A 27,667-nucleotide genomic window follows, 5' to 3' on the forward strand; every position below is an offset into this window, starting at 1 on the left:
GGCGGCGGCAGCGGCGGCTTCGGGTCTCGGGCCTCGGGTCAGTGTGTGCGGAGAGCGGAGTGAGGGGAGCGGGCACCGCAGCTGCACGGCCTCGGCCCGGCCCCGCGCAGCCATGTCGGGGCTCCTGGGGAAGCTGTTCGGGACGGGCGCCGGCGGGAAGGGCGGCGGGAAGGGTCCGTCCCCGCAGGAGGCGATCCAGCGGCTCCGCGACACGGAGGAGATGCTGAGCAAGAAGCAGGAGTTCCTGGAAAAGAAGATCGAGCAGGAACTGGCGGCCGCCCGCAAGCACGGCACCAAAAACAAGCGCGGTGAGCGGGGGGGGGCCGGGCCGGGCCGCGCCGAACGCGGGCAACAGGTCGGGAGGGCCTTGGCCAGCGCAGGCGCGGCTGTGCTGCTGTGTTTTACACCCAGAGCCTTTATTTTTATGCCTTGGTGCCTTTATTTTGTACTTATTGGCACTGTCCTATCTCTCCGCGGCCGTACCGCCCTCCCGGCGCGGTTCCCGCCCCAGCCGCGTTTCCTCGGAAGGGAGGACACGTCCCCTTCCCTTCCCTTGGGCTGCCCCGTGTGGGAATCTCGTGACTCCCATGTCGCGATAGTGCTCGGCTCCTCCGTGGTGTTCCTGCCTCTCACTGTGGGGAGAGCTCCGGGAAGTATCCCTGAAAAGCAAAGGGAAAAGCCGGGCAGCACCCTGCTATCAGCCCTTGATTTGCCTTGCTGGTGGTTTTAATTCCAACCCACAAAAGTCTTTGCTATCTGTGTTTATTTTCATCACGTCTTCCCAAAAGTTCTGAGCGTGCTGGGGAGGACAGGAGTTACAGCCTGAATGTTTTTGTTGGTTGTTTTTTGTTGTTGGGGTGAAGAATTTCCAGGGAGAAAACTGGCCAACATTAAAAGGGTTTCTTTAAAATAGAATATTTTAATATCCCACAGACAACAAACAGCACACACATTCAGGCTGTAGCTCCTGCTCTCCCCAACACACTTAGAACTTTTGGTAAGAGCTGATGAAAATAAACATAGATTTAATAGTTAATGTTCCCTCTTCTGGGAATAACTTGGGGTATGTTTGTGCTTTGTTTTGTGTTCTCATGGAAATACTCATTCTTTTGGAAGCAGTGTTTGTTTTGGGGGTTATTCCCACTGCTCAGCCTCCAAGAGGCTCTTCCACACACACTCTTAGGTTAATTAATGGAATTGCTGTTTCCCAGGTGGAACTTGACTTCCCCAGGCAGGTCTGGCTGTGCTTGATGAGTCTGGAGATAAGGCAGTTGTCACATTACATATTCCAGTGCTCTGAAAATCCACTTCTTCCTTGTTTTAGCTTGGCAGTAAAAGTTTCCAGGAAAGCACATCCTGATTTCTGTGTGGATGTTGTTGCCCTTTCTGTGCAGGAGCAGGAGTGGCTCTGCCTGTGGCACAGGGAGCTGCAAACACGTCTGGCAAGGGTTCATTGGCAGTAATTACCCTCAGGAGTTTCATGTCACTCCTTCAGTCAGCACTTTGAGCTCCTTCAGACTCCAGAACTTCCTTGTGTGTGGGTGACGTGGATGGAGCTGGCTCATGAGGGCTCAGGGATTATCAGTGACCTCAGCAGAGCCTGACTTGAGGCTTAACCAAGTCAGTTCTAAACCAAATACACTGCAGCAGTTCTAAGAAGCGAGCCTGGCCTGTGGTTCTTGTGGCAATGAGAACCAAAATGTGCCTCGGCAGTTTCTTCATCTCCTGGGTCACACTGGGTGTTTGAACTGCTGAACTTTCTGTTCGGCTTTGTCTCCCTGATGTAAAGGCATCTCTCAGTGTGCTGCCCTTCAGAACCTGGCCAGGGGAGGGATTGAATTTCCTTGGAGGCGGAGGAAGGAGGAGAACCTGCCCATCCACGGCGGGGCTCTGGCTCACACTAATTGAGGGCTTGCAGCAGCACAGGAGTAATTAAGGAGCTGTGAATAGGAGAAGGGCAGGGATGGGTTTCTGCTGGAAAAGGAAACCACTCTTTTTCCATTTCTGGAACTGAGAGGCCGACTGTTCTCACTGGGCTGGGAGTTAAGGCAGCTGATTGTCTGTGCCTTGCTGGGAAGTGAATTCCCCTCAGGACACACTCAGTTTTTCTGAGTTCATCAGCTGAGCTCCTACAAATTGCATTTTTTGATAGCCAGATACTGGATTTTCTCTGACCTTAGGTTGTTTCAGAATCCATTATCTATGCGATTTTGATGCAAAGTCACTTAAATCCATATTTTAACTGAATATAAAAATATATTGGTTTTATATGTGAAAATGTCATTTTAATGGAAATACTTTGGTATAGTTAAAATGCTTTCAAGTAAAACTGAATGAAAGATAATTAGCTAGAGATTATTTTAAGTGTTGGATCAACTCTTAAAAATTAAATTTGGAGAATCCTTAGGCTTAGTTCTCCAAGATTTAATCACTTCACTCTGGAATCCCTGCTGCTCCTGGAGGATCTCCTGTGGATGCTGCACATCCCCCACTCAGCTGGGCAGTCCTGGAAGCTGCTGTGGGACAGCCAAAAGAAGGTGAAAGAATGGTGCAGGGAGCTTACCTGGAAGCTTAAATCACCTTGGGAAAACCTGGAATGGCGTTTTTGTAGTCCCAGAGGAAAGGCGGGTGTCTGGAACACTTGAGGAAACAAAAGGAAACATTCTGAGCTGCCCAGCACACTGGGTGATTGTTCAGGTGCCAAGTGAGCCGCTTTCCAAAGGCTCATTCACTCATTCCTGCAGCACTTCTGGAGCCTAAGGAAAGCTTAATCTTAGAAATTTAGAGGTTTCTGGTTCCTGTGCCCGCCCCAAGCACATGCAGGGTTTTGTTAATTTATGAACTTGTTTTACGTGTGTGTTTTTTGTTATCTGTATTTAGGGTATCCAGGCTGTGTAACCAAACAACTCGGGACATTCTGGGGTTATAATAAGGAACTTTGCAGTAGAAATTCCCTCAGTCTGTGTTGTTTCTTGGCATGGGAGGCTTTAATCTTGTATGAAAAGTTCTGAGTGTGCTGGGGAGAGCAGCAGTGATGGCTTTAATGTCCTTGCCGTGTTTTGTCCATGGGATGAAAAATTCTCAAGATTAATCATCATTGGAAGGGTTGTTTGGAAACAGGCAAGTTACTCTTCCCTCTTCAGAGAGGAACTTGGGCTATGCTTGTGCTTTGTGTTCTCATGGAAACGTTCAGTCTTTTGAAAACAGCGTTCTGGGCTTTGTCCCTCCCCTCTGAGAAACCCTCCCACACTTCAGCTCTACCTCGTGAGTAGCGATTTACTCCTCAATGAATTTCTCACAGCAGCAGCACTGCTGACTAATTTAAACACTGCTCAGCCAGTTCCTCCCTCATTTTACATCTGCCCTGGAAATCAACTTTGCTCTAACAAAAGCAGAGTGCAGCTGTGAGCCTGATGCTCTGGGAGCCCCGTGCTGCTGCTGCTGCCTCCTTTTATTCCGCTCCAGTTCGTCCGTGCCGTTGTTTCAGCTGGGATGTTTTCTCAGTGCCCAAACCTCGTGATACAAACTGAGCTGCTCCATCTACTCCAGCGGTTCTGGGTTCAGTTTCAGGGGAGTTGAAGCTGATCCTAATCTCTGCTGCTCTGGTCTTTCTGTTCCTGTGGCTGATCACGCAAAGCTGAGCTGCCAGAGTGGCCTGGTTTAGGGCAGATTTGGGAGAAAACCTCCAAAGGGGCCCCTCCAGAAAGCAAACCCACACAGCCCTTCCCCCCAGTCGGTTCAGGAAGGATTCCTCAGAGAGAAGTGGAAAGAACCTGTTTATTTAACAGGCACAGCACCCCCAGCACACAAAATGAACAATACTGGATGACACCACTCTGAAAAAGATGACAAATTCAGAAAGTCTCTCTGGGGGTGGTCGCTCTGTTCTCAGTCCCTCCTGTGCTGGGGCAGCTGCTGCAGCCACAAGGTGCAAACTCTCGGTGTTCCCAGGTCCCAGTCTGGAGCAGCTTTGAGTGGTCCCAAAAAAAGGAAAGAAAAACAGTCCAGGGAAATTTGGACTGCTTAGCTAAACTAACTATTGAGCAGGAGCAAAAAGCAAGAGCAAAGCAGAAGGAAAAGCAAAGCAAAAAGCCAAAGCAGCACCACGTACTACCCTGTCTGTGTGTCCCACCAGCTGTGCGAGAATGGCTGATAACAAAACCAAAACAAAACGTTCACTCTTCAGAGCCAGCCTTGAAGGCACAGAACATAATATCCGGCATGAACTGAACACACAAATGGGGATACAAGCATCATAATGTCACCCTAGGACACAGAGGAATAGCACAGGCACACAGACAACAAGGGGTTAATGCCTTTAGCTCTGACTACCTCGGTTATAACAATTCCACAGTCTGTTTCTCCTGGAACCTGAAGCTCAAGTTATGTCTGAGTGTGAGGATTACAGGAGGGAGGGAAGCTCAGGGCTGCTTCAGAGTGCCAGTGTTAAAAGCAGCTCGTTCAGATTCAGATCTGGGGTGAGTGGATGCTCTTTTGTGCCTGCCTGCCACTGATCTTACCTGTCTGTTAGCTAACACTAGGGCTACAAACAGCAGAATGGGTGAAAAACCAATTTTGTGCCAGAATGTATTCAGGTTTTAGCAGGAGAGTGACATTTCATGGATTTTCCTTACACTCTGGTTTCTGTCAGTGAGCAGTTTTCTTTTCTGATGTCAAAGTTTTTCTTTTCACTGTACATACACAGTGTTGGGTTTTTCCCCAGCACTAAGTACACAAAATAGATGCAAACCCACTGCTAGATACCTGCTGTATAATTCAGACTTTTCCTAGAGAGAGAACACTCCTGTTCTCCATCCAGCACCAAAACCAAACCAACCAGGAGCTTGGGCTTGGCTGATTTGAAGGGCCTACCTGGGGCTCTCAGTGCTGCCTCAGGTGATGGTTTGTGATGGAAATGAACTCCTTACATCCCTTTACCTTTTTTAAGCTGTCCCATCAGGCTGTAGCTGTGATTTCCCTGCAGCTGGAGGGTTCTGGTATCAGAGCTGGGACTGGCTGAGTGAGGCTGCTCCAGGAGTGGCCCTGCCTGTTCCTCTGTGCTGCTCTTGCTGTTTGTGTGGGCTGGCCATGAACTTGGATTAACTTGCTGAGCCGGACAAAACCCAACTCTTACCAAAAAAAAAGAGAGAAAAGTTGTTTTCCACACTTAACCACACAAATGCTGGAGCTGGCTGGGAGAGGGAGGCTGGAATTTGATAGGAAGAAGGAGGAAGGGCAGCTCTGTTATCACAATACCTGTGATAACATCTGAGGGACACAGGGCAATGAGCTCATGGCAGCAGGAAGGAGGGCCAGGATGGTTCTGTGTGCAAGGCTGGGTGCTCCAAAGCTGGCAGGGAAAGCTGCAGCCTCAGCTCTGGGCACAGGCAGGGATTCAGAGGGTGAAACCCTGTGAGTGTGTGTGAGGCCTCTGACAGGTTTGGGAACACAGCTCAAAGCTCCTGCTTGCCAGCAGAAGTGATTCTCCTCCCAGAAGCAAATCTGCCCCCGGTTTTGTTTGCATGAATCATCAGGTGCTGTGCAGGGAGTCCTGCCGCACTCCCAGCCCATCTCCAGCCCCTCAGCCTGCCCTCTCTGTGTTTTAAGTCTCAGTTTAATGGGAAATTGATGTTTGAGTTCCAGGTGCTTCTCTATAACCCAGGGTTTCAGTGCAGGAATATTGATGGCAGTGCAGGCCTGAGTGCTTCATCTTCCCCCGAGGTTAATGAGATGGGCATTCACCACCTGCCTTGGGAAAAGTGATAATTGCTCTTTTTAATTAGATCTTGAAAAAAAAAGAACCTTCCTCTTTGCATTCTACCCTACCTATGTTTAGCAGGGGTTTTTGGAGACAAGACCCTCATGTGTAAAACAGTTTGGGAGCAGTGGTGGGATTCACAAACACATTTTTAAAAACTGCTCTTAAAAATGGCATAAAAAATCCCCAAACTCTGTGATTCTGAAATACATGATTTGGTAACTGTACTTGATGCAATACATCCTTCCTCTGTTCCTGTACCCTGTCAGGAGGGAAGCCTGGCATGTTTGCAGCTACTGACTTTATTCTTTTTCCTCTCAAAATATATTAAATGTTGGATTCTAGTATTTTATTAAACTCCGAGCCTAATTACTGAATCCTGCTCCTAGGCTAATTCAAGAACTATAATTTGCAGATGATGCAAGTCATCAATTTGATTTAACCCTTTTTTACTTAGACTTGTGCTGAGTTGTGGAGAGTTTATCTGGACTGGGATGTGTTGGGCTTTGTATTTGTATCATTCAGATCTGTCTGTCAATCCCTTATTGCTCCCAAAACCCCAAAATTACATTGCCATTTCTGCTTTTTGGGTATATGATGTTTGTCCCAGAGACTTTGGGTAGCAGGTTGTGGCCTGAATTTTGCAGCCAGCAAAGTGTGGACATGAGCAGGGTTTTAAGTAAAATCTTGTCACTGCTTAAAATGGATGATTTTTGCAAAACTAAAAGCTGGAGCAATCTCATCCTTGACTTCCCATCATGTTTGCAGCCAGGTGTTCAACAAACTGGAACTCCTGGCACAAAGTGTGTGAAACCAACAGGATGCAGTTGGAGAATGCAGAGCATCAATGTTGTCAGGGTTTTGCTTTTCCCTGAGACAGCCCAAGGCTGCAGCAGAGCTGGTGATCAGGAGGTTGGATCTGCTCTGAATCATCCCCCAGAGTCTGGAGCAGGGATCCAGAGCCTGAAGGAAGGGCTGGAGCTGGGGGTGCTCACCTGGACAGGTGAGGGCTCTGAGGAGAGCCCAGAGCCCCTTGCAGGGCCTAAAGGGGCTCCAGGAGAGCTGGAGAGGGACTGGGGACAAGGCATGGATGGCAGGATAACCAGGAATGGTTTCACACTGCCAGAGTGGGATATTGGGAAGGAATTCCCCCTGTGAGGGTGCTGAGGCCCTGGCACAGGGTGCCCAGAGCAGCTGTGGCTGCCCCTGGATCCCTGGCAGTGCCCAAGGCCAGGCTGGACAGGGCTGGGAGCACCTGGGACAGTGGAAGGTGTCCCTGTTGTGGCAGGGGTGGCACTGGGTGATCTTTAAGGTCCCCTTTAACCCAAACCACTGTGATCCCATGGAACCTTCCTTGTGGCCACTACCAAGGGCCCAGCAGTGGTGGGACCCAGAAGAGCAGAGTGTGAACCTCAGTGCCAGGCTGTGGCAAAGGCAGCAACAGTTCTGTCCATGGTGTCCTTCCAGGTGGAAGCCCAGTTGGAAAAGCTCTTCTGTGGCTTCCCCTGGTTCACTGCTGAGATGAAGCCTTGCCAATTAGCAGTTTCTAGGAGCTAACAGAGTTACAGGATAATTATGTGGGCAGCTTTTGTCTTGCAGCTCTTGACTAGTGGCAGTGAATGATGGAAGTTTGATGATAGCACAATATTTTAGATGTTAATAAGAATTAATTTTCACATGTATTATGTAAAAATAGCTCATTTTCTTATTTTCTTTTTCCTTATCCTAGCCTATTCTAAGCTGCTTATTTCTGTATAAACTGTATAAATTGTCTTATTTCAATGTTGGAAAGCAAAAGAAGGAAATTAGCCCCTCAAAACACTTACAAAAGGCACTGTATGTTTTTAATTTTTTGAACTGCTCCTTGATGAATTCTAATTTTCTAACTGTTGACATGTTAGTATTGATTTGCATCTCCAGCTCAAACAGAAAGCCCTCTGAAGTTTGGAGGTGTCCAAATAACCAGTGTCACATCTCTGGGATGTGATGGGATGTGTGCAGTGGGGGGGTGAAAGTGTCACCAAACACCCACACTGTGTGTGCTCCTCAGGGCCTGGCAGGGTTTCATCCACATTTAGGGGCTCTGTGCACAGAGCTTGCTCAGGTGTTGTGGAACTGAAAAGAGAAATGGCAGAGTGACAGGAATCAGTGGTGTTGAAACATTTGGAGGTGATTTTGGTTGGTTATGAAATAAAAACAAGTTAATAGAAAGCAAACTTCATTGTGGGCTCCCTGGGCGCTGCATCTCCAGTGAAGGTGAGGATTTTACCTCCTGAAAATGCTCTCCATGGTGGGCTCTGCACGTGCCCTGTCCTGGGGGGACAGTGAGAGGCAGAAAGGCTTTTTGGGGACTGCATCCCTGGCAGCCCCATCAGCAGGAGCAGAATTTATTGCTGAGCCTGGCTCTGGAGCTGATCCCAGCCTCAGAGCCTGGCATTGCCATTCAAAACTGCAACTCACCCTCAAAAATACTGCAGTGATGACTCTGGAGTGTTTGGAGGCTGAGTCAAAAACTACAAACTTTTTTTAAAAAAATACGGTTTGTCTTACTTGCTTTATAACTTTTGGCTTTCTGAAGGTTTGTGTTCTGAGCTTTTCCTCCCTAGTCAGTGTTGGAATCTCAGCATTCACAAAAAAAAATCTTTTTTACATCCCAAAATATCTCATCTGGGGAAGTCAGGCTGTTAAGAGAAATGCTAAATATTATGACAGCATCAATGGAATTTTTAGACTTGGCAAGGCTCTAATAATAATGGTCCAAGGCTGGAAAATGCCTGATGGATTCCCAGGCAGCCACTCTTTGAATTCCCCAGCAAGAAAAGGTCTTAAATGTGCCATTTCAGGGTAGGATCTTCTCAGTTTGTGAATTAATTACAAAAACACTGTTCAGCTTAGAGAACTGGGTTGTTTGTTTGTTTTTTTCCTGTGAGAAACCAGCATTTTGAGATGCTTAAGAGCTGTTCCTGCAAAGCTGAACCTGATGAATTTCTGGCAGAGATTCAAAGGAATATTCTGGGTTTTCACTGGAATTCTCTTTAACAAGGTACCTTCAGCAACTACAAAATCAAAGAGAAAACCCATAAATAGTATTTGCAGGCTGTGAGAATCTCAGGGACAGCTTAGGGAACACACATTTCTCATCCTAAAAGTTTAAATCTTGGTTGAGTACTTAAACTTTTTAAAAGTTTAACAGTTTAATAGTAATAAAATGGTTATAAAAATAGTAATACAATTAGAGTAATAATAATTTGGACAGTTTGAATTAGGACAATATGAGACAATAGAGACAAAGAGTTATGGATGTTTTCCGGCAGCATGAGCCCAAAAAAGGACCCACATTAACAGAGGATTAACAGCCTGTTGCATATTCATACACCTCATACATGGTGCATAAATTCCATTCAAACACAGGATTCTGTCTGGGCAGTGTCAGCTTCTTCCTCTGAATCCTGACAGCACCTTCAAGGTGGGAAGAAGTTCATTTCCTCTGATAAGAGAGCAATAAATTCATTTTTCTGAAAGATTCAGGTGTCCTGTGGCTGCTATCTCACTGCAAGTCCTTTCTTTAAAAAAAGTATCCTACACAGCATCGTTTCTATTTTAACAATTTTTATAACCTAAAACTCTATTTAACACACTACTTAAGAGAATTAACAGGATTACTTTCTAACACAGCACATAGAATATTCATTTGAATATTTGCAAAAAGCCAATAATAAAATACACATTTCTCACAAGTTGGAAAGAGTAAGAGAGGCTAATTTACTCAGGCAGCTTTAGAAAATACATAATTTAATTTGGAAATCCCTTAATTTTGCAGTCCCTGCCATCACCCAAAGGCCTGCAGGAGCCTGAGGAGTGCAGGCACTGGGGATGGGGCAGTGCAGGGCAGGCTTTGCCTCCAGAGCCCGGATCAGCGGGCAGGGGAGGCTTTGAAGCTCCAGGCTGGATGGTTTTGGCTGAACCAGCATTTCTGAGATTCTGCCAGCTCCTGGCTAGTATTGGAATATGAATCCCAATATTACCAGTTGGATTGTGCCTGGGCCAGTCTGACCCTCGCTGCTGGGCCAAAGGCAGCAACTGCGGTGTATCACCCCAGAGATACCTTGGCTTGCTGGAGATTGCAGCTGGGCACTGAACAAGTCCAGGCTTGTTGGAACCCCGTTACCTCAGGAGGAAGGCTTCAGGTGATGGTGAAGAGAAAAAGGAGATGATTCTGCTGGAGGGTTTAATGTCCAGAGGTTTATTCCATGGTTACAGGAGTCTGAACGTGAGCAACTGCTCCAACAGAATCCAGCCGCATGGTCTGATTCACCTTTTAAGCTCAGGGACAGGGGGAGGGGAGGTACAGGTGAGCCACCAACCAGGTGAGAGGGGCAGGGTCTCAGGAGAAGATGACACCCAGACAGGCCAATGACCCCTGGGCCTGAGGGGCATCCTTTGAACTTGACCAACCACACGAGCCTTGCTGGAATGTTAAGCCTGATTGACAGGACTCACTCAGCAAGGGGGCAAGGAGAGAGGTACAGGCACACCTGGGGAGGGAAGTTCCAGCACACTGCAGCAGGCTAGGACAGAGCTGGCTCTGCAGCTGGGATTGCTCATTCCCGCTCTTCTCATTTCACCTCCAAGGCTCACTGTAAATGACATTTTTTTCCCTTTATTTTGGACAAAACTGACTTTTTTCTGGACAAAACTGACTTTTTTTTTTGATGATTATGTTTTTTAATGATATTTTTTATTACTTGTTTTCAATGACCATTTTTTAAATGACTTTTTTTTGATGACCCTTTTTTTGGATGACTTTTTTTCCCTTTTTCTTTTGGACATTACTGACTTTTTCTTGTGGCCTTTTTTTTTGATGACTTTTTAAATGATTTTTTTGTGATGACTTTTTTCTTGATGACCATTTTTTTATTACCTTTTTTATGACCCTTTTTTAATTACTTTTTTTGATAACCTTGTTTTTTGATTACATTTTTCCCTTTTTTTTTTTAAACTGACTTGTTTTTTGATGGCCTTTTTTATTACTTTTTTTTGACCTTTTTTTGATTACTTTTTAAAATTACTTTATTTGATGACCATTTTTTTTATTAGGTTATTTGATGACCATTTTTTATTACTTTTTTGATGACCATTTTTTAATTACTTTTTTCTTATGACCCTTTTTTCATTAAATTTTTTTCCTTTTTTAAAATTTTTTTGGACCAAAGTGACTTTTTTTTTATGACCTTTTTTTGATGACCCTTTTTTTGGATTACATTTTTTCCCTTTTTTTGACAAAACTGGCTGTTTTTGATGGCCTTTTTTTATGACCTTTCCTAATGACCTTTTTTTTGATGACTTTTTATATTACTTTTTGTTCATGACCATTTTTTATTACTTTTTTGATGACCCTTTATTTATTATATTTTTTTCCCTTTTAAAAAAAAAAAATTTGGACTAAACTGATTTTTTTTCCCTTGTTTTGAATGACCTTTTTTTATGACTTTTTTATTACTTTTTTTCTGATGGCCCTTTTTTGATTACATTTTTTTCCTTATTTAAAATTTTTTTGGACAAAAATTGACTTTTTTATGACCTTTTTTTTGATGACTTTATTTTTTATTACTTTTTTTGATGACCATTTTTTATTACTTTTTTGCATGACACTTTTTTTGATTACATTTTTTTCCTTTTTTTAAAAATTTTTTGGACAAAATTGACTTTTTTTAATGACTTTTTTTGATGACCCTTTTTTATTATTTTTTGATGATTTTTTTAATGACCCTTTTCTGATGACTTTATTTTTTTATTACTTTTTGTTGATGACTTTTTATTACTTTTTTGATGACCTTTTTTTGCTTACATTTTCTTTATGTTTTTAAAAATTTTTTTGGACAAAACTGACTTTTTTTAATGACCTTTTTTGATGACTTTTTTTTGATGACTTAATTTTTTTATTACTTTTTTCAATGACCATTTTTTATTAATTTTTTTTCAATGACCCCTTTTCTGATTACATTTTTTTTCCCTTTTTAAAATTTTTTTTTGACAAAACTGACTTCTTTTTTTGATGGCCTTTTTTATGACTTTTTTTTGATGATCCTATTTTTTGATATACATTTCCCCCCCCCCCTTTTTTTTTTTTTTTTGACAAAACTGACTTTTATTTTGTTGACCTTTTTTTTTATGACCTTTTTTTTGATGACCTTTTTTTTATGACTTTTTTTCCCCTTTTTTTGACAAAACCATCCCAGAATTACCTTGAGATTATATTTTACAGAGATTATTGACCAGAGGAGTGTTGCCTTGACATTCAAAGGAGAGAGGAATCACCTTGCAAAGCTGCTTCCTCTCGTGTTTGGCTGTTGCTGTGTCACACCCTGATTTCTGCTCTACAAATGCTTTTTTCTTAATCTTTCTGTTTTTTTTTTTTCTTTTGTACATTTCTAGATTTTTAGAGCAGGAGTGTTTATTGGTTTTGCACACTAGACTAAATGTTATGGCACTGCTTTGCTCAAGAGGAACTTGTAATCTTGTATTTTAAAAGGCAAAAACTTTGTATTCTCTGCCTGGGTTTGGGTGCTTTATTGAAGTAGTTTTAATCAGTCCCAATCTCTGGGCTGGCAATAGTTGCTTTCCTTTGAGGGCAGGGTTTGGAAACTTTTTTAGAAATTTAATAAACAGGCAAGGGAAGGACCAGGCCTTAACTCTGCCCATGATTCTCTGCTAAAAGTGCACAAAAGCACAGGAGAGTGCTGAGACAGACCCTGGCATCAGGGACAAATGTGGATCATGGATTTAGAGCTGACCACATCCCTGAGGCAGCAGAGCTCTCAGGAGGTGATCTCACAGGATCATAAATGTATTTATTTATAACCATCCTTTGGTACCTCTGTGTCCCAAACACTTGGACACCACAGGGCTTAAAATCACACCTGGCTCTTTGGAGATTAAAATCAAACCTGGCTGTTAGGACATTAGAATCACACCAGTTTTTTTGGATCTTAAAAATCACACCTGGCTGTTGGGGCCTTAAAATCACACCTGGTTTTTGGAGCTTAAAATCACACCTGGCTCTTTGGAGCTTAAAATCACACCTGGCTCTTTGGGCCTTAAAATCACACCTGGCTCTTTGGAGCTTAAAATCACACCTGGCTCTTTGGAGCTTAAAATCACACCTGGCTCTTTGGGCCTTAAAATCACACCTGGCTCTTTGGAGCTTAAAATCACACTGAGTTTTTTGGATTTTAAGATCACACCTGGCTGTCTGGACCTTAAAATCACATCTGGCTGTCTGGACCTTAAAATCACACCTGGCTTTTTGGACCTCAAAATCACACTGGGTTTTTTGGACCTTAAAATCACACCTGGCTTTTTGGACCTCAAAATCACACTGGGTTTTTTGGACCTTAAAATCACACCTGGCTTTTTGGACCTTAAAATCACACCTGGCTTTTTGGGCCTTAAAATCACACCTGGCTCTTTGGAGCTTAAAATCACACCTGGCTTTTTGGATTTTAAGATCACACCTGGCTTTTTGGACCTCAAAATCACACCTGGCTGTCTGGACCTTAAAATCACACCTGGCTTTTTGGACCTCAAAATCACACTGGGTTTTTTGGACCTTAAAATCACACCTGGCTTTTTGGACCTTAAAATCAAACCTGGCTGTTAGGCCCTTAAAATCACACCAGGTTTTTTGGAGCTTAAAATCACACCTGGCTATTTGGTGCCTAAAATCACAGCAGGTTTTTTGGAGCTTAAAATCACACCTGGCTGTTTGGACCTCTGACATTTTGTGTTCTGAGACTCCCCTGGGATGAGCCATCCTTGCCATGGCCTGGATGCCTCTGTATGGAACCAGCAAGGGCAGTCCTGGTGTAGCAGCTCTGGAGCCATCAGAACTCTGCAGAAAGGGTTTTATTCAAGGCAAAAATCAGAGTTTGATCAGTCTGTAGTCACCAGGCTTTTTATCTGCTCACAGCCACATTAATCTGTTATTTGGGGATAACTTGTCAATGGCTTTAAATTCTCTTTTTAGGGTTTTGTTTGGAGATCTGTAGGCAGTTTGCTGGACCGCAGCAGTGAGAGATGAGCAGTTGCTGCCCAGGATAAAGCTCCTCACTGCAGGCAGGGCAGGCAATTCCTTGTTTATCCCATTCCAAGGACAGCCAGGATGTTTCCTGATGAAATTTGCTTCCCAGGCAAGTGCCAGGAAGATGGAATAGGATTTTCAGAAGCAGCAAAAATAAAATTGCTGCTTTTTGCAGAGCAAATTACAGATGGATGCACAGGGTAATGTGCAAAATGCTTTTCCACTATTAAGTTGATTATCTCAATCCTATTTAGTGCCTGGACTTGCACTTGAGGGGCCAAGGCACCCCAGTTTGGGCAGCTCCTCTGCAGATCTTGCACTCTTTATTATTTTGGTGTGGCTGACATTGGGTGCACATTATTTCCTGAGGCTGCTGTGGAACTCCTCATGCCATATTCAAATTGCTGCTCTCCCTGTGCCCTGGCATCTCTGCTGCTGCCATTTGTGCCAGAGAGAATGCAAGAATTAGCTGTGAGATGAAGTTATTTTTCCCCTCAGGTGGAATAATCAGAGCTGTTAACTGCAGTGTTTTCCCCTAGAGGAGAAGCCTCTCTATTTTAGACAAAAATTTATACCCCTGTTTTAGGTGTCAGTGTGAATTTTGGGAGGGTTTTGCAGAGGAAGGAGACACCTGTACTGTGTGGGGACAAATCCTGTGGCATCATCAGCACTTCCACCTTGGTCAGGTGTAATCTTAAATTCAGTGAAAATTGGCCAGGTGTATTTTTGAATTCAGTGAAACTTGGTCCAGGTGTATTTTTGAATTCAGTGAAACTTGGTCCAGGTGTATTTTTGAATTCTGTGAAACTTGGTCCAGGTGTATTTTTGAATTCTGTGAAACTTGGTCAAGTGTATTTTTGAATTCAGTGAAACTTGGTCAGGTGTATTTTTGAATTCTGTGAAACTTGGTCAAGTGTATTTTTGAATTCAGTGAAAATTGGTTCAGGTATATTTTTGAATTCAGTGAAAATTGGTTCAGGTGTATTTTTGAATTCAGTGAAAATTGGTTCAGGTGTATTTTTGAATTCAGTGAAAATTGGTTCAGGTGTATTTTTGAATTCAGTGAACCTTGGTCAGGTGTGTTCTTAAATTCAGTGAACCTTGGTCAGGTGTATTCTTGAATTCAGTGAAACTTGGTCAGGAGTATTTTTGAATTCAGTAAAACTTGGTTCAGGTATATTCTTAAATTCAGTGAAACTTGGCCAGATGTATTCCTAAATTCAATGAAACTCGATCAGGTGTATTCCTAAATTCAGTGAAATTTCGCCAGGTGTATTCTTAAATTCAATGAAACTTGGTCAGGTGTATTCTTAAATCCAGTGAAACTTGGTAATTTAAATTCTTGAATTCAGTGACACTCCTGACTTCTATTCCTAGTGCTCTTTTCTCCTCTCAAGCTGAAATGTGTTTTTGCCAGCAAAACTTAAAGTTCTAATTATGTAAGAAAGCTTTCTTCCAGGTTTTTATCTGCTGATCTACTCTTTCCTGCTAATGATATTTAAAAGCATTAATTCCACAGCTTTGCTGTGTACATAAATATCCCAGGAACACTGCCTGTCCTGCCAGTGTGTAAGGAATATTTATTTGCAGGAGGGCTCTTGATTTTTAACAAAACCACTGACATTCATAGTCAGTTTTCCCTCTCTGAATGCATTCCCATGTAGTAAAATTATATTTTTATTATCCTGCAAGCTGCTTATCACAGTGAATATTTGCCTCATTTGACTAACAAACTGCTGTAAATATTGCAGAGAAAATCATCAGACTTAAAACAGTTCATTTAATAATAATAATTTGCCTATACATGGGTTAAAATAATTCTAAATACATCACATTCTTACAGAAGCATTTCTGGAGGACAATATGACATTATCTGGGTGAGCAGTCATGTTTTTCTGACTGATGTGCTGACAGAGGAGGAGAGTCTGGCTGAGTGACTCTGCTCTTTTCATTTCTGGGTGTTGATCAGGCAGGAGGAGTGACTGGAAACAGAGTTCGGCTGTCACCTGCCATGGTGACATCCCAGTGAAACCCTGAATTCTTGGGAATCTCCATGGTCAAACAGGAGTGCAGAACTTCTGCTGGAATTTCTACCACAGAAATTCCAATAAATAGACGATTAAAACAGTATTTACCACAGAAATTCAAATAAATAGACAAAACAGTATCACAGAAATTCAAACAAATAGACAATTAAAACAGTATTTATCACAGAAATTCAAATATGTAGACAAAACAGTATTTATCACAGAAATTCAAACAAATAGACAACTAAAACAGTATTTACCACAGAAATTCAAATAAATAGACAATTAAAACAGTATTTTATACTTCAATCAAAGACGGGAAATAAAAAAAACCAACCAGCCAACAATCAGTGAAAAACCATCCTCCATAAAACCCCAAACCAAACCAAAAAGCAGAGGAAGGAATAGGTTTTTAACTGTTAAAAAGCTTGAAAAATTTTATTTGAATGTAGTTTTAGGCAGGTTTTATATTCAAGAAATTGAAGCAGCCAGCCCAGATCTGGCTGGACTCAGCTGCAGTTTTATTCCTCTCTTGGATGTGATGTTTTCTTTGTCAGAATTTCTCTGTAAAAAGGAACTGCAGAGATCAGTCTGATGCTCATTAACCCAGAGAAATTTTACATTCTTTTGCCAATGAAAAAGAGATAATAAACTATTGATACCCATTTTAACTGGTTGGGGCTCTGTGGGGCAATCATTTTAATCTTTATTAATAAAAATTGGTTCCAACATCCCTGTCACAGCTGATAATAAAGACAATTAATATATCAAAATGGAAAAGGACATTTTGAGCCTACTCACGGATGGCAGAAGTCACCCAGGTAGTATTAAATACATTACCTTTAATTAAATTATAATAATAATTATATACAAATATATCCAACTGCTTTTCCCTCAGTCATATGTATTGTCTGAAAGCTTTATTCAGACAATAAAACAAGTCAGATAAAGTACAGCTAAGGTTTGTTATCTGCTGATTGGTTTTTTTAGAGGATCTTTTAAGTGCTTGTAATTCATGCTGCACATTGGACTTCTAAGTTAAACCACCAGTGTGCCTGGTAAGAAGGAGGTGTGGAAAACACTCTTTATTGGCAGGTTCTTGCTATTATCCTGTGAAAACTGCCCATGGAATGATCAGATATTTTTGCTGGCACTGAGGGCTGTTAAATCCCCTCTTACAGCAGCTGGTTTTTATGTTGGGAATATACCAGAGTGAGTTCAGCCATTCAGCTGTGGCAGAAGAAGAGCTTTTTGGGGAACCTAGGGTATAAAATTATAATTACAATCTGCTTATAGTGATAAACAAACCTTTTATTTCTATGTTTTGTAAAAGCAGCATTGTTGGGTGTTAGCAGAGTAAGGTTTTGTATCCTCCATGGTCCTCATGGTCCTGGTTTTTATGTCAGGGGGATATTCCAGAGTGAGTTCAACCATTAAACTGTGGTAGAGGAAGAGCTTTTTGGGGAGCCCAAGGTATAAAATTATCATTACAGTTTGCTTTATGCTGATGAACAAACCTTTTACTCCTGCATTTTGTAAAAGCAGCATTGTTGGGCGTTAGTAGAGTAAGGTTTTGTATGGTCCTGGTTTTTACTCCACAGGGATATTGCAGAGTGAGTTCGGCCATTAGGCTGTGTCAGAAGAGCTGTTGGGAATCTTTTTGGGGAACCCAGGGTATAAAATTATCATTGGAGTCTGCTTTATGCTGATGAACAAACCTTTTACTACTATGTTTTGTGGAAGCAGCATTCAGGGTGTTGGCAGAGTAAGGTTTTGTTTGCCCCATGGTCCTGGTTTTCATGTCCCAGGGATATTGCAGGGGAGTTCAGCCCAGCTGGACTCTCTGCGTATCAGGCCCTGTGCAGGAGCTGCTGGGAGAGGCTGGCCCTGGAAATCCTGCATGGCTTTGGGTCCAAGATAAGGAGTTTGTCTCACTGCTGGGAAGCTGAGATCTGCTGGTTCTGGCAAACCCTGCTGGGTGATCTCTACAGCACCTTCTGGGGCATGAGTGAACTCTGGCTGGCCAGCATAAATGATTGTAACCTTGTCACAGGTGCTGCTGAAGCAGCTCCACAGCAATTACAGCTGCCTGTAAAGTGCATTTCTGCCTCTAATTACTGCCTTGGAAGCAGTAAAGGCATCCTTTGGGGTGTGGGTGCTGAGCAGAGCCTCTGCCAGGGCTGTTGGATGTGATAGCAGCTTTGAGGGGGGCACAGGGAGGCCCTGGCCCGCTGATTTCAGACACACCCAATTCTTGTATTGCACAGTGCTGCAGGGCATCTCTACCCCACTGCCTCTGGTGCTTATTTAATGGATTTTTTTGGGGTTTTTTTTTTTTTTTTTTGGTTAAGGTTGGGATTAAATGTATTTTTTGTTTGGATTTAGATGTTTATTAGTTCTTATTTATATTATAGTCTTGTAAGTTGTGAGTTTTGTAGTCTTAATTCTAATAAGTTAAATGCTACAGGACAGTTGTACCCCACAGGTGCTGCCTTCCTGTGATGGGAGGAAGGTGAGCAAAAATCCATTATTTAATGGATTTTTTGTTTGTTTGTTTTTTTGTTAAGGTTGGGATTAAATGTATTTTTGTTTCGACTTAGATGTTTATTAGTTCTTATTTATACTATAGTCTTATAAGTTGTGAGTTTTGTAGTTCTTAATTCTAATAAGTTAAAAATGCTACAGGACATTTGTACCCCACTGTCTCTTGTGCTTATTTAATGGATTTTTGGGTTTATTTTGGTTAAGATTGATATTAAATGTGTGAGAAGGTTTTTTTGTTTGCACTTAGATGTTTATTAGTTCTTATTTATATTACAGTCTTAAGTTGTGAGTTTTGTAGTGCTTAATTTTAAAAAGTTAAAAATGGAGAGGTATGTCTCTCTCTAGAAGATCTTTTAAGGATAAACTTTATTTAAGAAATGACACATAAAATAATTTTTTAATTTTTAAATATTTAAATAATACTTTTTACTTAATAACTAATTATTTGTGGTTTGCAATGTGGATTTTTTATTTATTTATATAATACTACTCAAATTTATGAAGAAGAAGGTAAAGAAGAAGGTAAAGAAGAAGGACTAGTCTCTGCCCTAAAACTTCTATCTTGTTTTTTATATATTACTATATTCTAAAACTTCTACGTTTTCTACTGTTTGATATACACACTTCTATTCCAATTACACACTCATAATCTTAGTTCTATTATTTAATTTTGGAAGTTTTTTCTATAGTTTCAGGTCAAATGCAGTGTTCTCTTGGGGGTCAGTGCCTGGCAGCACAGAAAGTCTTAAAATTCTCAGCAACCAGGGTTCCAACACTTTTATTTATTTCTGATTTTGGAAAAAGATTTTTTTTTTTTGAGAAAAAGAGCCAATGTAATTCCCTTCAGATTAAGTTTTTATAACTTTGACTTTAATAAAAACTTGACAAAAACATGTACTCTGGCAGTTCATAAGATTTCAGTAGGCTCCTGATCTTTGGCCTTAGGGAGGAGAAAATAAGTATTTTCCTTGGTCTGAAGGGGTGGGAAACAGAAAATGCCACAAATCCATGTGCACTGTAAGGGCAGTTCTGGTGCACAGGAGGTGTGGGTGGGAATGGGAGGGACGGGGTTACCCAACAGTCCTGATAAGAACTTGTGATCCTGATAAGAATTTGTGATCACTCACAGTGATCCCTGCAGTGCTTGTGTCTGAGCACTTTGTTTTAAACATTGCATGAAATGCAGACAAACTCGAATTGTTCTCAGAGAAAGCTGGAGTGGGGAGCTGGACAGAAATTGTAGCATTTTATTTGACTTTGTATAATGTTATATAATCCTATAAAATCTCTGGTTTTGCTAGTAATTCTCCACGAGGCACAAAATTCTCACATCCCCTTGTTGTGGGGCATTTCCCCAGCATGTCACTATACAAACACAGCTATTAACAGTTTTTAATCATTCTGAGTAAGAAAACTTCCTATATCCTTAATTAAACCATCAGTGCAGAATGAACCAGTCTAAATATCCCAGCAATGTGTTACTCATCACTTTATGATCTGGAATGTTTGGGATGTTTGTGTTGTGCCTCATTCTGCAGATCAGACATTGTCCTTTGCACACCCCCTGTTCTCAGTCCTGTCACACACATGGATGTTGGACTGGCCCAAACTGGGCACATTTACTGACCACTGGAGGGAAAGTCAGGGCAGAGGCACTGTTTGTTTTGCACTCACTGTTTGTGTTTGTTTTGGGTCCTTGGCGTTTGTACTGGCTTCTCCTAAACAATCCTGAGCTGCTTGGCATCCTTAGCTGGGCCTTCCCATTAAAAAGTGCTTTTTTTGTTCTGTAACACATTAGTTAATTTGAATTGAACCAAATACAGCATATTCATAACCAGTTGCAGAGCTGGAGCTCTGTTTGGGATTTTACCTTGCAGGACTGTCAGATCTCAGGGTGGCATCTGCCAGAACACCTGGGCTGCCTGTGGGCTCCATCAGCTTTATAAACATGTTCATCACATCCCTGAGTTAGCAGCCCTCTGCAAGGGGAGATAAGAGAAACTGTCTTGTCAGGATTTCCTACTCTGGAAAGCAGGAAAGCATCTCTCTCAGAGATGGAAAGATGTAAAGTTTTATTTGCCACCATTCCTGGTGTGTGTGACTGAGCTTTTGGGAGGGCCAAGCCTGGTTTTTAGCAGAGCCAGTCCTGTGTGACATGAAATAGTTTCTGCTGTGAGACTCTGAGAGATCAGAGCACTGCAGAAATGAAAAGTGTGTGGCTGAGGCTGCTGGAGCAGCAGCTTGGGGCCCAGGTGAGGGTTGGGGTATGAGCAGAGCTGTCCTGGAGAGCACAGCTCAGCCCAGAGCAGGCAGGGAAGGGCAGTGCCATGCAGGGAGGCTGTATTTGTGCCAAACTCCATGTGCCACCAGGTGTTTGTTGCTCTGAGCCTGCCCAGCCTGGCCTTGGACACTGCCAGGGCTGTGGCATCGAGCACATCTTGTACAGCTCTGTGTAAGGTTGGTGTTCCCTGGGTTATACATACATAATATAATGTAATGTAATATAATGTAATGTAATATAATATAATCATATTATAATATAATCATATTATAATATACATACATATTATAATATTGGCTTTTTGCAAATCTTACAATGCATTTCATATGTGTACTGTTGAAGTAACTTTGCTATAAATATATAGTTTTTATTTCTGTTGTTAATTAAGCTTACACATAGTAGTGAAATCACTGATAAAAGTATGCTTATGTTAAAATACCTACTGAGATAATATCCAATAAACAAATGAAGAAGACACCTACTACAGATACACCAACTATCAACACTCACCATCTAAAGACAATATGGACCAAAGCCCAATATAAAAGTTATAATAAGAATAGACTAAAACCACAGTCAAGGAATACACATGCTCTAAAGAAACAAATCTGAAAAAGAACCATACTAAATACTTCTTAGAATGTGTAAACTAATTTGAAGAAAAAAGTTTACTATGCATAATTGTTTATAAATATGTAACAGACTAGTGCAGTAAAAATAGTGTATAAAGAGTGTTTCCAAAATAGCAAATGTGCTCTTAGCTGAGTGCCAGACACACCTGGCTGTAATAATCTTTGCTTTATAATCTTTATCTCCTATTAAACTTCTGTAAATTTTTTAAAAGTCCTTTACTCAACTTAAATTTTTAAAAGAAAAGGAACGTGTTTTTCACACCTGTCTGTCTCTGGAATGGCCATGGTTTCTGCCCAGGTGTCTTGGGCAGAGCTGGCTGTGGGCTGTTGTCACCTGCTGGCTGCTCCCTGGCTGGGTGGGGTGGGTAGGGCAGGTTGGACCAGTCCTCCCACCAGTCCTGTCCTGGGGGGCTCCTCCTGCACAGCCCACCAGCAGCAAATTGCTCAAACCACCTTCAGTGAGGCTTCTCCCAGCTCAGGCTGTTGTGTAAACACCTTCTAGGAGGAGTAACACGAAACATAAAAGCATACATAAACACCAACATTTTTAGAAGGTGTATTTCACATCTAAGTGCAAAGCTGAGGGAACATTTCTCCTTGGATTTGAACAGGGGTTCAGCAGGAGGGGGGGTCTGCAGCACCACAAAGATCTCACCTGGCAGGAGCTGCACCAGCAGTGCTGCCTTCCTGTGATGGGGGGAAGGTGAACAAGGCTGGTTTTGGTGGATGAGCCTGGATATTGAAGCTTTCTGTTTGCTGTAGCAACCACCCCCAAACAAACATAGAATTAACCCCAGAACTAACCTCCCCAAAAAAACCAAAGAAAAATACAAACCATGATGATAAATCATCAACCAATCACTCACCAAATTTTACTTTCTTGTAGCTTATAGAAAGCATGACACTGAAGATGTCAAGGTGGCTGCCACACACACACCTAAGGACAAAAGACTTAGTCCTGACCTTACTGTCTCTGTGGTGTGTCAGGAGTGAGTCTGGGCTGGCATCTGCTGTGACAAGTGACAGGTGACAGCCACAGGGCAGCAGCCACCTCTGTGCCACCCCTGAAGGATAGCAAATCAAGGGTTGGGCAGCACAGGTGATCTGTGTAGACAACAAACACCAGAACATGCTGAATATCTCTCTGTGCTGAGTGGCATTGGTGCAGAGTGTGAGGGGCTGTTTTGGGCACAGAGCTCACCAGTGCCACCCTGTCCTTTGCCCTGCAGCTGCCCTGCAGGCCCTGAAGCGCAAGAAGAGGTATGAGAAGCAGCTGGCACAGATAGATGGCACGTTATCAACAATTGAATTCCAGAGGGAAGCCCTGGAGAATGCCAACACCAACACTGAAGTGCTCAAGAACATGGGCTTTGCTGCTAAGGCTATGAAAGCTGCTCATGACAACATGTAAGTCACTCCCTCCTGCATCTTCCCACAGGATCTATGGTTTGGCATTTCTCACATCTGCTGAATTCCAAACCAAAGGTGGAGCTGGAGCAGCAAAACCTTCTTGTGAAAGGCTCTCACTTCAGCTAAAATTGAACAAAACACACAAATATGATGCTTCCTCAGTTTACTACTGTTTTATTTTCTATATTTATCCAAAAGCTGGGTAGCACCAGTGTGGTCTGAAGAAAATGGCACAGATCAATTTTGTAACAGCAAAAATTTTAAGCCTCAAAGGGGGTCTTAAAACTTGTTTTTCTGCAGTGGAGTTGGTGTATGTAGCAATAATTAATGGTAAAACTGCATTATGGAAATGTTGTGCTTGCTCCACAAGCAAACATTGTGGATGTAATAATGCTGAATCAGGGAAGAGAGCAAAGTATTATTAATATCAGTGGTGCAGAACAGAAGCTCTCCCTGGTGTCTGTATAACTACTGGGAGCTAAACTTGCAGGAAGAATTAAAAATACATCTCTAATTGTGTTGAGACCAGGGGGATAAAACCCAGACTTGCATGCAAAGTGTATTTTGGGGAAGGGCCTTGGAAATGTCACAGTGGTGGGGATTTCTACAGAAGCCAGGAAACGCAGTGTTGGTTGGGAAGGTGCCTGCTGACACTGAATTATTTCCTTTTTTTTCCAGGGACATTGATAAAGTAGATGAATTAATGCAGGACATTGCAGAGCAGCAAGAGCTGGCAGATGAGATCTCTACAGCCATCTCCAAGCCAGTAGGATTTGGGGAGGAATTTGATGAGGTATGGCTTTTCATTTGCTTCTCTTTGTACCAGTGAGGGATGGAGTCCTCTGGGTTGGGAAGATCAGGGATCCAACCACTGGCCCAGCACTGCCAGCCCCATCATGTGAGCACCACATCTTCTTGTGAAGGCTCTGAAATCCCTGCAGGAATTGTGTCCCTCAGGATCTCTCTCTGGAGATCTGCACATTGTGTGTGCCTGGCTGCAGGACTGGGCTCTGAAATCTCTCCTGCAGTTGTTTCTGGCTGTAACCTGAACTTTATGCTCAGAATGGTCTGGATGGCCTGACCTGAGAATATTTGGACTTGGATTTCTTCTTCCCTCCTCTGCTTTCCCTCCAAGAGATGAAGTACAGGAATCACATCAGAATCAGATTCCTCTGACCCTGTGCATTTGTGCTATTTTCTTTAATAATATGATCAGCTATATCTGATTGGTAATGAATCTAACTTATAGTTCCTTCTTTTTTTTTTTTTTTTTTTCTCCTTGAAATCCTAGGATGAACTCATGGCAGAGCTAGAGGAACTAGAACAAGAAGAACTAGACAAAAACTTGCTGGAAATCAGTGGTCCGGAGACAGTACCACTACCAAACGTGCCCTCAATATCAATACCCTCCAAGCCAGGTATGATCAACCTTCACTGCAACATCCTGCACCATTAAAAGTGTGCTTATTCATCTGCCTGCTCCTTGCATTTGGGAGATCTGGCTGCAGGCAGCACAGACATTTTGCTTGGAATTGCTTCCTGAATCCCAAATCACAGCCAGTGATTGCCATTTCTCTGTGAGGGGCACCTGCCTTTCAGAAGCAGCACAAAAATCACTCCCTGTCACAGGAGCAGCTGTTTTCTGCTCCAGCTCATCCAGGTGGGATGGGAGCCTTTTTTCAGGTGCTGCTGGGCCAACAAGGAAGAAATCTTGGCAAGACACCCTGAGGTCATAAAAGGGAGGGCAGAGTGAATTAACTCATAAATCATTGCAGTTGGAAAAGACCTCCAGGCTCATCCAGTCCCAGGCAGGTTCACATTCCCCCATGGATCCATGTTTCCTTTGGGTTTTCATTTGATCCCTGCTTTTCTGGCCTTGGAAGGATCTTCCTTTGGGGTTCCCTCTTTAGGAAGGCTGTGGGCTCCTCTGCAGTACCCAGACCAGGCATTCCCAAAGTCAGGGTCATCCCAATCCTAGAGTACACATACCCAGGAAATTGTGAGGATTTTACCTGGAGGATGGACAAGCAATGTTTGTATTTACACAGAGAGTTCAAAGCTGCTCTTAAATCCCTCTTGCATGAACATTCCCCCTGGAATTCAGCTGAGCTGGGACACCTCTGGCAGCACTAATGGGATATGAACCTTTACAAGCCCATTTTGCTGAATCTGCCTGACTGTGATGAATAACTTACAGAATTTGCAGCTCTGTTCCATGTCCTTACTTGGAACAGGATAAAAACTCCAAAAAAAGCAGTGGATGCAAATAACCCCAGTTGGTCAGTGTATCTGTAATTATCCTGCTGCCTTTCCAGGCCTGGATGGGTGTGGGAAGCAGCAGCACTGCCTGAGCAGGTTCTGCTTTGTGCCATTGCTCCTGGTGTTCCTCTGGTTTTATTCTGCCACTACTGATTTTCTGTGTTCCTTATTCTGACACCACTGATTTTTTGTGTTCCTGGTTGTGTTTTACCAGGCAGAGCTGCTGACCAGAGTTGGTGAGAGGGGAGGGAGTTCTATCAGAATATCTGAAATCTGAGACTTTTTCAGATTCAGGAGAAATAGATTAAATGCACCAGTGCATTGCCTTTTTATTGCCTGGTTGGTTTAATGAGGTTTGTTCTCTAAATAGTCTTAAAACACAATGTCTGGACCCAAATCTACTCTTTGCATTTTGTGACTGCACACAAGTAAGGGGTGTTGTAATTGTGGATATATTTAAGGAGCTACACAGCCTAAAACTTAGGGAAACTCCCTAAAATAATACAAATTGTGTACAAGTTTGGTAGTAAAAGCTGCAAGCATAAAGCTCAGTGTTTCACAGGATTTATGCTAAGCTGCTTTTGGGTGGAAATGAGAATTCCATGAATTCCATTAATGTATTTAAGTGGCAGTTCTTGCTTCAATAAAGCTGCCCCCAAGGCTGGCACTTGGGAAAAATTGGGATTCTGGGGTAGTGTTGGGTGGGGATTTTGTGTGGGTTTATTTTTTGAACCTAAATTGATTTTCACTGAAAACTGACTTAACACTGGGATTAAAAGTTTGCTTTTGATTACCATGGTCAGACCTCCAAAGGGAAAACTGTCCTAATGGTTCAGGTTCATGTGTAATTGTCTTTTTGGGAATAATAATGTGTCTTTTGAAGTAGAGCTGACTCTGTTACCTCCTTTTTATCCACTGAAGGGGAGATTACCACTAGCTTTTCCTGCTTTTCCACTTCTCAGGAGCAGTCTGGACTTTGGCTTCAGTCAGATCAGCCTGAATAAGGAATTTTGTTAGTGGTGGTGTCAGGAGAAATTCAGGCAGAAATTGTTTAATGGAGGCTGGAGGAGCTTAATATAGAAAACCAAATTCCAGCCTTGTACAAGTGAGGGGTCTGGAGCTTGGAGCTGACTCAGTTTTCCTGATGTAAACATTTCTTTTGGAATGACACACACCACTTGGACCAGGAATTGTTTCACTCTTTGTTTTTTTTATTTTGCATTTTCCAGAATTATTGCAGCTATTTGTGGGTTCATACCTTTGTTGCTGAGTTAATGGAAAGTGAATTTGTCAGGTTCTAACAAAGAGCAGCATTTTCTGCCCTGGAACAACCAGGAAGGAGGAGTGGGCAGTGTCCAGGCTGCTCCCTCCTATCCACATCCACATCCACATCCACCCACATCCAGGGAGCACAGGAGAGGAGGAGTGGGATATCCCCAGGCCTCTCCAGCCCCTCCACATTCTGTACCTCACCCAAACACCTCATGCCCTGCATTCACAATACTCAGTGATGCAGTAAGGAATTTCATGTGGATGGGGAAGAAATTCATTCTGGAGACATCAGATGAGTTTCTGTAAGAAGTTGCATTTCTCTGAAAGAGCCTTGGAAATTATGGGAAAATATCACACTTGAACTTTCATGCCCACTGCCTTCTTCCTGTGGGAGCTGTTGTTTTTTTCCACTCAGGAAGTTTGTGGCTCTTTCAGCAAAGCACTTTTTACTTCAGCTCAAAAAGATTTTATGTATTTTTTGTCCACAGCTTGCCTTAGGTGCTTCATTTACTCATTTGTCAGTGGCACAGAGGATTCTGTCAGGATTCCCACTCACTTGTTCTCTTTTGTGATTTTGCAGCCAAGAAGAAAGAGGAAGAAGAGGATGATGACATGAAAGAGCTGGAAGCTTGGGCAGGAACCATGTAACCACAGCAGCCCCTGGCTGGAAAAAAGACTTTGGTTACCTATTCTGGGTGCAAATGTGTTTTGTTGAGGAGAAAGCATAAGCAAAATGTCTTTATCTTTAATTTTAACCCAGAGCAGTGGGAACTGCATTGCTGTTTTCTGCATAGCATGGAAAAAAGTTTGCCCAGAGGAGAGAAGGGGGAGCAGGGGAATTGCCTGCTGTCGATACGGTTGAATTTCTGTAGAAAAGGTATTTGCAAAATCAAACACTCAGCTTTGGGACTGTGCTCCTGCCGCTGCTGGATCTTCATCTTCAATTTGGGCCATATATTGAATTGAAATAAGCTGCAAAATACTCTGTAATTTTAAGTCAGTTTAAGTGTGTCTAGGAGTCTTGTAAGGCATTTAAAAACCAGGAAAAGTTGTAAGCCCCCATTGGCTTCTTTATTGTGTTTTAGGTGCAAGAATGCTTTAGGTTTTTAGTTCTTTGCCAGGTCTATTTATATCCCTTGACTGCTGTGTGCCAGCCCTGTGTCTGTCACTGCAACGACGTAGTCACTGTGCCCATTTTAATTGCTGAGAATGATCTGCAGTTGATCCACGCTCTCTTGGAAGTAGGGAAGGTTTCAAGTTCTGTTGTACATTTTTCTACACAGCACTACAATGTTTATTGCTTTTTTGTGATAATTGATAACCCATTCAGATACATGCACACAATTATTTTAATTAAGAAACTACTATGGATTGCACTGCATTAAATATCTCGATTAATTTTCA

At 42.5% G+C, this 27,667-nt stretch overlaps 1 protein-coding gene across 1 annotated transcript; it reads left to right on the top strand.

Annotated features, from left to right (window-relative positions):
- CHMP4B (charged multivesicular body protein 4B) lies at positions 1 to 27,667 on the top strand. Its single transcript, XM_059481008.1, has 5 exons — positions 1 to 308; positions 22,552 to 22,729; positions 23,411 to 23,525; positions 24,024 to 24,150; positions 26,844 to 27,667. The coding sequence occupies exons 1-5, from the start codon at positions 113 to 115 to the stop codon at positions 26,909 to 26,911; spliced, it is 684 nt and encodes a 227-aa protein (XP_059336991.1). The 5' UTR covers positions 1 to 112; the 3' UTR covers positions 26,912 to 27,667.

This window comes from Ammospiza nelsoni, chromosome 12 (genome assembly GCF_027579445.1).
Source record: "Ammospiza nelsoni isolate bAmmNel1 chromosome 12, bAmmNel1.pri, whole genome shotgun sequence".
NCBI classification, from domain to species: domain Eukaryota; kingdom Metazoa; phylum Chordata; class Aves; order Passeriformes; family Passerellidae; genus Ammospiza; species Ammospiza nelsoni.